This window comes from Propithecus coquereli, unplaced genomic scaffold (assembly GCF_000956105.1).
Source record: "Propithecus coquereli isolate 6110/MARCELLA unplaced genomic scaffold, Pcoq_1.0 Scaffold1347, whole genome shotgun sequence".
Lineage (NCBI taxonomy): Eukaryota > Metazoa > Chordata > Mammalia > Primates > Indriidae > Propithecus > Propithecus coquereli.
This window is the reverse complement of record NW_012137714.1, coordinates 78,757-87,033: the sequence shown is the minus strand read 5'-3', so window position 1 is coordinate 87,033 and position 8,277 is coordinate 78,757. Positions and strand designations below refer to the sequence as shown.

At 42.2% G+C, this 8,277-nt stretch overlaps 1 protein-coding gene across 1 annotated transcript in view; it reads right to left on the bottom strand.

The window, feature by feature from the left end:
* Positions 1 to 923: 923 nt before the first annotated feature.
* MTMR9 (myotubularin related protein 9) overlaps positions 924 to 8,277 on the bottom strand; it is a 37,601-nt gene continuing 30,247 nt past the window's right edge. The window contains exons 6-9 of the mRNA XM_012638787.1: positions 7,386 to 7,527; positions 5,360 to 5,580; positions 3,579 to 3,730; positions 924 to 1,348 (exon numbers count right to left, since the gene is read on the bottom strand). Coding sequence (XP_012494241.1) covers positions 1,185 to 1,348; positions 3,579 to 3,730; positions 5,360 to 5,580; positions 7,386 to 7,527 — 679 coding nt within the window. The 3' untranslated portion in view covers positions 924 to 1,184. The remainder of the gene's footprint in view (positions 1,349 to 3,578; positions 3,731 to 5,359; positions 5,581 to 7,385; positions 7,528 to 8,277) is intronic.

Genomic DNA, 8,277 nt, shown 5'->3' with positions numbered 1-8,277 from the left:
CATCTGGAGTTGCAGGCATAAACAAACCAGCAGAACATGAATACAGCCATCGCTCTGTCTGCAACACTGAAACATTTCAGATCCGTTTCTGATGCATGAAACACACACGGCTGCATCTCCCCCCAGCCCTATTGCCTGATGCATATGGACAAATTGGCAGAGTTAAAATAAATCTGCAAAAGGCTCAGGACAACATGAAAATTTTAACCTTAGTATTAGTAAACCCTTAGAATACTTACAAATAAAAAACACAATAAAACACACACATGTATATATAAACCAGTGCGATAAGAACTTTAGACAAGGGCAGTGCATCTCTGGTTTACGAAAACCGTATTTGTAGCTTAATTATAACACATTAACTCTATTCTAAGTGATGGTTTGATTTTGATTTTACATCCAGTATTTTATACACATTTTATATGTATGGTCAAAACTTGAAAAACCAATATAACGGTAACAATTCTCTATCAGTAACAAATTCCTACTTTAATTCTATATTGCACATACTCTCAGTGTCTACTGTTAAAATATTAAAATTTAACTCTTCTTATTGTAAATAACAGACGACTATACCCGTTGCCCTTGTACAAATAATTTACCTCGAATAAGTATTCAGATTTTCCTTTCTTGACGAACCAGAGTGAGTTCAGCGTTGCTAGTCCAAAACTGTTTTAAAGAGAATGGCTGCTTTATGTGGCCTAGATCTTGGAAGTGGCATGTTAAACACAAAATGCTTTGTTTATCAATCACTTCAGTTTTGAAAAACATGTCTATACCCGGAGTGTTTAAAACTAACCATTTTTTTAAACCACCGAATATTCCCTAAAGAGACTAACTGTATCCTTGGCTGGTCTACAGCACTGTTTGGAAAGTGGACAAAAGCTTCGGAGGAAGTGGAGTGTAACACAGATGGCATTGAGTAGGTCATCTATTTCACATAAAATAAAATGACTAGCACCTCCTTCCTGCTCCCAGGTGAAGGGGCCTAACAGGCCACGTGAAACACGAGTCCTTATGGTAAGTGTCGTCCATACAGTACCGAGAAACCCACTACACAGAGGGACCCACGTCTGCAGCCTCGAGTTCAAGGCTACCGTGTGAAAGTGAACTGAAGTGCGCACGGGGAGACAGAGGCGGACGTAGGTCCAGGAAGGTCCTTATGGCGGGTGTGGGGACACCATTCAGGGACTCTCCTGCATCCCGTCCTCTGTTTCCAGTTCTGCCAACTGCCTCCTCAGGATATTGACTTTTGCTTGCAATTCTTTGTTATACTCAATGATGTTCACCATTTCTTCATAGGCTTCATCCAAGTACTTCGAGGTTCTGTTCCAACGTAGGAAAATACCTATGGAATCCAGGAATGGGAAGCAGAAGGAAAAAAGATACATGCAATGGCTTAACATTGTATTTGTGGATAATACATAATTCCATGTATTATACATTCTTTTTTTCACAGCTCACGTCTGTGTTTTATTCTGTTCTAAAATATAGAGGAATCTCGAAGTACTGAAAAGAATGCAATTGTGTCCAAGAATCACCACTTACATGTACATGATCATTATTCTTCAGAAAATGATCAAATAGATCGAATTACCATTCTGTGATATATTCACGAAAACAAGCTGTTAATTTACAGTGCCATAAACTTTTCAGTTTTGCAGTACAAATCATTTGTTCTTATAATCACAGAATTTTATTTAGGCCTGTAAGGTCTCCTACATGTGTGAAACCACTTTTACTGGAAAAGTGACAGTTACAGTAAAAGCCGAACCACATAAATTGTTACTTAAGAGCCTGAACGTCAGCACATGCACTCGACACGCTGTCTCTGTCTCTCTCCTTGGTGCCTGAGAGGCAGTCTTCCGAAAATTATCCTTTTATTATGGACTAAGAAGAGGTATTTTCTCCTCTACAAAGACCTATGCTGACTATATCACGCCAAAATAATGCCTTAAAGGTATTTAAATAAGAAGGTACAAAACCTCCCAGGTTGCCACACATCAGTAGCTGGCAAGTTCACAAAGATTTTATGATTCTTTAACACACTTTCTATAAACCAACCTGTCATGGGCCCTAAGGAGCCCTTCTGTGTGTGCCCAAATCCTACTTTCTATCAGAAAGAGAAAACAGAACCATAACCTTAAAGATTCATTAACCCGTGATGATTTTTCTATTATATGAGCCTATTATTCTTTGGTACAGGAATTACTTAATATTAACGGTTAGCTATGATGTAAACAACACAGAGACATTTTAAGGCCAGAGAGCAGTCTCATTCAATGCATACACCAACCTAGGATTTTACTTAATGTAGAATTTCTCCCAGCTTTAAGTTGCAGAGGCGCTAAGCACACACTGAAACCCTGGAGTCACAGGAATTCAGCCATACAACAACCAGGGTTTCCTTCCATCACCTAATCCCTAAACTCCCAATGGGGTTTAGCACAAACTAATTAAATCATCCTTCAGGCCATCCAGCTCCCAATTTGGCTTTTCTCCCAAACGGCTGGTCTCTGATTTCAGTGATTAAACGTGACAGTGGCCTTTAGGTGAATTGTCCCAGAAGGCTGAAACAAGAAGCATGGCTGTTAACCTCAGAGGTACAAGCTGAAATGGAGGGAAACGGCTAATGGTAGAAATGCCAGGAGGAACAAGATGTGACAGCTGACGTCCAGAGGAGACAGACCCTGACTGGTTCCCAAACCAAGAAAGCAGAGCGATCTGAGACCCTTTTACACAAAGGGCAAACAGTTTTCTACACAGGAACCACCTCTGAGGGCACAACACATTAGAACATGGTATAACAACTGACATTTATGGTAATTCGGTTTAATTTACCAAATAGCTACTATTCTTGTGTGTATGTTTTATACTGCTTAATGCAAACATGAAGAAATACGGGCTTAATAACTTCAAAATGGCTAAAAAGAAATTAAATGGTATTTTAGAATCTTTGTTTAATAAACAAATTTTAGATAGATTTTGTTTTTTTAAAACAAACTACTTAAGGGGATAGGCTTCAGTAGTCTGAAAAATTAGTGTATGCAAAAAACCTAGTTTAGAATAGATTTGAAAATTAAGTATGGATTATTGTTCCATGTGAACGAGACATCTGCACTGCTCCGTTGGTGGCATTTGCGTCCATTTACTGCGGTGACTAGCCATGCAACCCTTCCACAGAATTTAATACAAGAACCCTGGCCTTAATAAACGAAACAGGCAGAAACCCCCCGGGAGGAGTTTACAATTTATTCATGTCCCAACTACCTACCAACTCTTTCATGCAAAAAGTAATGTATTTCTTATCTGGGAAAAATGACCAACATCAACAGCAGTTTGTATTGAATAATCCCCACTGTTCACTTCTCCAGTGGGGACTGCAACCAAAAAGTATGGCTAGGTAACTGATATTAAAGACAGCGCCACGACCACACGGAGAAAGCAGTAGCGATTACACATGGTCTGAGGGGCACGTCCAGCTCACCATCCTCAACTATGAACAGCGGCCCGTGCTCACAGGCAGCCGATGCGGCACACCTGATCGCCAGACAGTTTGCGAAGGATTCGTGGTTTACCTTCCCACAGCTGAAGACTCTGCGGAGCAACCGAAGGCCAGATGACGAGGTTGTTGGCTTCAAAGAGAGGATTGGTGAGTTTGCTCAGCTCACTGGGCCGATTGACCCAGGACCAGAGAGACATGGTTTTCTGCTGCAGCTTCAACTTACATCTGATCCACAAAGAAAATGGCCATTAAAGTAATTAATTCATAACAACCACTATTAAATGATCCTTTTAATGGGACAATTTCTTCTCTTTATCTGACAGCAGAGAGAACCTAAGACTTTTTTTTTTTTTTTGAGACAGGGCCTCACTCTGTGGCACAGGCTGGAGTGCAGTGGCGTCATCACAGCTCACTGAACCTCAAACTTCCAGGCTCAAGCATCCTCCCGCCCCAGCCCCTGAGTAGCTGGGACTACAGGTGTGCAGCACCACGCCTGGCTAATTTTTTGGAGAGATGGGGTCTCACTATGTGGCTCAGGCTGGTCTGGGCGGAGAAAGATTTCTCACACAAGGATTAGGATGGGAAGAAGGAAAAGTTTATTTTACTTTTTCCCATGGGCAAGGGAAGAAGTGGAAGAGGGAGAGAGTGCTGGGCACAGAAAAGCGGTTACTCAGGCATTTTATTTAGGGGTTCTAAAAGGTGGGGGAAGATTTATGGCTGTAGCCAAATCAACACCCACAACGTGAGCATTTCCACTGTGAGTTTGCCGTTCTTACAATAAACTGTCAGAGAAGGAAAGCAGGCTGGCACACTTTAGGAAAAAACACATTTTAACGAAGATTGAAACCTGGTTCTGAGTGTAGTTAACAGGTGTAACACCACAGAGTGGGTGCACCTGTAGTCCCAGCTACTCGGGAGGCTGAGGCAGGAGGATGCTTGAGCCCAGGAGTTCAAGGCCGCAGTGAGCTATGATCACGCCCCTGCACTCCAGCCTGGGTGACAGACGGAGACTCTGTCTCAAAAAAATTAATTAAGTAAGTAATTACATTTTTGAAAAAAATTTACTATTCAACTAAATAATGCTGACCACCAACAATGAGGCAAATCCTGCCTCCCCCTCAGAAGCAGCTTGGAAGATTACCAGTTAACCACCTTTAAAAATCATCCTGCTGGGAATCTTCTTGATAGTGTCTGGGCTGTGAAGTGAGATTGTCACCCTGGGCCTGGGGACAGTATCTAAGTGTAACAGACAAAGTCTAGAGCAGGAGCGGGAAGACCTGCACTCTAGGCCATACGTTTGGTGACCAACTGGCTGTGTGTCCTGGGACAGGTCATTTAACTTCTCAGGATATTTCTTTAACTTATAAAATGAGATGGAGGGTAAAGCTGAATTATAAATAAGGGCTTCTTCCAGATATAAAACACTATCATACTATACAAAGTAATTAACACTTGAAACAGTCGCCCCATTTACTCAAAGCTTTTAAATCTGGGTATGGGCTAATTTTAATCTAACACAACAAAGTCTGGGACACGCTCTCACCTAGCATGTGACTGGCTCAGAATAAGAATATACTTTATGTAATTTAATTTATACTTAACTGTAACCTCTCCCTTCTTATAAATAACATTAACACAGAACCAAATCCTGGTTCTATATTCGTCTCTTTTCTCACGTCACACAGGATACGTGCTGGCGTCTTAACAAGGTTAGAGGGAGGCTCATCTCACACGTGAGCGTGAAGACCCCGTCATCCTGCCTACGAACTACCAAAGGGTCCTCAGACCCTGGTCTCTCTTACAGCGTGAACAAAACAACTAAAAATGAAATGTCCAAGTGAGCAGTGCACTCACCTTTCACTTTCATTGTTGCCCAGAAATGTTCCAAACTGGGAGGCATACGCGTGCTCAAAGAGCATGGTGAGGAAGCGCTCATTAAATTCAAAAGAACAGGGGAACTGACGAAGTATCTGCCACACACAGTCCAAGAAGAGCAGAAACACTGGCGCCTCCCACTTCTGCTTACTGTTGCAGTAGGCCGACTGCGCGCAGCGCTGCTGGAACGGGTGACCAGCCTGAGGGGAAGACGGCAATGGGACAGTCACGTCCTAGTGAGATCCCCTATAGCACATTCTGTTAACACCGTAGCACACAGTTACAATAACATCGCTATTAATTGGAGCATCATATATGTAATTAGGGTAGCTGCTATTTAGATGGACGATTTCTTGGTTTAAAATAAACACTTCGCCAACTAAGGAAAAAGACGCAACTTTCAAACCCTTAACAAGGCTGTGCAGGTAAGCTTGACCCCAGGAACTGCAATCGTGCTTGGGACAGCAAGTGGGAGAATAATGGATTCCAGTAATGATTAACTTACAAAATAAATCTTTCTAGGTCTGTAAAATTAAAGTCAAAGAACATAAGCTCTTAGATACAAAACGAAGGGCAACTGTGACCTTCTACCTGTCTAAAACACTGTACATTGCGCTGCAAGCCACCTAAGCCTCACCACTAACTGAGACACGCATGGGACTCTGGGGGACGAACTGCAAGGTCAGCTCTGATACTGCATCTTTAGTTACATTTAGAAAAAGTATTGCCTTGAAGAGATCGTTATAAATTCTTTTATATTACAGACAAAGCTGTCCTTAAATACCCTCTTCTCCCCAAAAGAACTGGAAGAGTTTACCATCTACTGACTAAAATAAATTGAAGAATCATGTGGCCCAGAACCCAAGTACTGACCCTCCCAGAAATCACACACTACTGGGTGTTTCAGAGACCTGCTTGTCTTTGGGTCCTTACGCTATTTTATCTGACAACGACATTGCCACGAAAATATTACAGTGGTTAATGGGATTCTGATACCCATTAAAATGGTAATATGTAAATAAGGCAATCACACTCATTTGTTTACTATGCACCACGAGGAACAGAGCTGAATAGACTTTCACCAGATATGGAAGGCAAATTTAGGATGGTCCGACTTAGAGATAAAGGTCAGCCGTCAGGCAGGGTAGACATGGTATACATAAGAGTATTTATACATAATAAATTTGAATTATAACTAGAATGGCTAGAAATTTTTTTTTTTTTTTTACCAGCGATATGTGTGCTTTCGATATATCTCAGCATTCATTTTCAATCCCAATCATTTACTGTTACGCAGTGAACACACATTCGTAAATTAACGTCTAAGTTGGAGGATTTCAATCTGTTACGACACCTTCATTTTAGTCGCCATCCAGCACTACGTGAGAGCACTGTGCTGTGTTCTAGGGATAAACAGACGAACAGGGCGTGGCTCCCTGACTTCAAGGAAGTCACCTTTTTTGGGGTCTAGTTCAGGAAACAGGACACGAAAAAAATGGATCAATCTTATCTGTGAAGGAAGTTAAGGTCTCAAAGACTTCACGAAAGCAGTGACATTTAGCTGGAGCTTAAAGAATGAGGAGGGTTTCGCCTGGTTAGGGAAGGAAAGGGTAGGATAGGGCAAGATGAGCAACGGGGACAAAGTGCTAAAGGACATGGCCCTGTAGCTCCAGCCCCACTCCCAGCCCCACTGCTGATGCCTTTATCTCTTACCAAGACGAAGCTTCTGGAGACTAGACTATGTTTTACATCCTTCGCATTTCCCTGCGTGTGACACAGTACAGCTAACGACAATTTGACAAGTGAATGAGGTGCCAAGTGAACAATACAGGCAAAGAGAGATGCAGAAATGAGGAGAAGACAGATTAACTGCCCTGCAGAAAACTAAACACACAATTTAAAAATTTTAATCAATCAAAATGTCATGCATCATGTCGGCTACGACCAACCAGGATCACAACACCAATTACTAGCGGTTCCTCGGCATGTCAAGCGGCTTTCTCACCTGTAGCCACTCTCTTTCTATCAGGGCCTCGAAGCCACGGATGGTCCTGCTTCTTGGTTCCAAGATGATCTGGGCCAGCGAGGTCACCTGAAGGGTGGAATCAATTCCCTCTGTCCCGTGAATCAGTATTGATGCTCCTTCCCTGAGAGGAAAATGCAGAGTACAAATGGCGTACTCCCGACATGGTCAATGACGTCTGTCAACAACAAACATTTATTGAGTGCATGTTTCGGACTTACGCATTCTGCTCTGACCAGCAGACTTTAGAGTCTAAATAAGGCATATGACAGATGAAAACTTCTCTTGGGAAAAAATAAGACTTTGATGAGTCCCAGATTTCACATGGTAAGAATCCCTTTAAGTCGCAACAAGTTTCACAGAACTTTTTAGCTACATTTTCACTCCCTTTACAAAACCTAAAAGCAGTCCTTATCGCAGAAGGCACTTACCTCTTCTGCTTTCATAGTTGATCGAAGCCTTTTCTCACCAAATCTCTAAACATGCACTTTGAGTTATTTTTCTCACCTCGTTCTACCTTTCCATCATCAGCTGACTACAAAGACACCTTCGGAAACTGTAATGGATCTGGCAAACAAGGCCTGAACCACACTTTGAGAAGATGAAAACAGGAAAAAACAAAATATAAGACTGTTAATCTAGGCTGGGCGCAGTGGCTTACACCTGTAATCTCAGCACTTTGGGAGGATCACTTGAGCCTAGGAATTCGAGACCAGCCTAGGCAACATAGTGGGACCTCATCTCTACAAAAAAAATTTTTAAATTATCCAGCAGTGATGGCATGAGCCTGTAGTCCCAGCTACTTGGGAGGCTGAGGCAGGAGGATCGCAGAGAGCTATGACTGCACCACTGCACTCCAGTCTGGGCAACACAG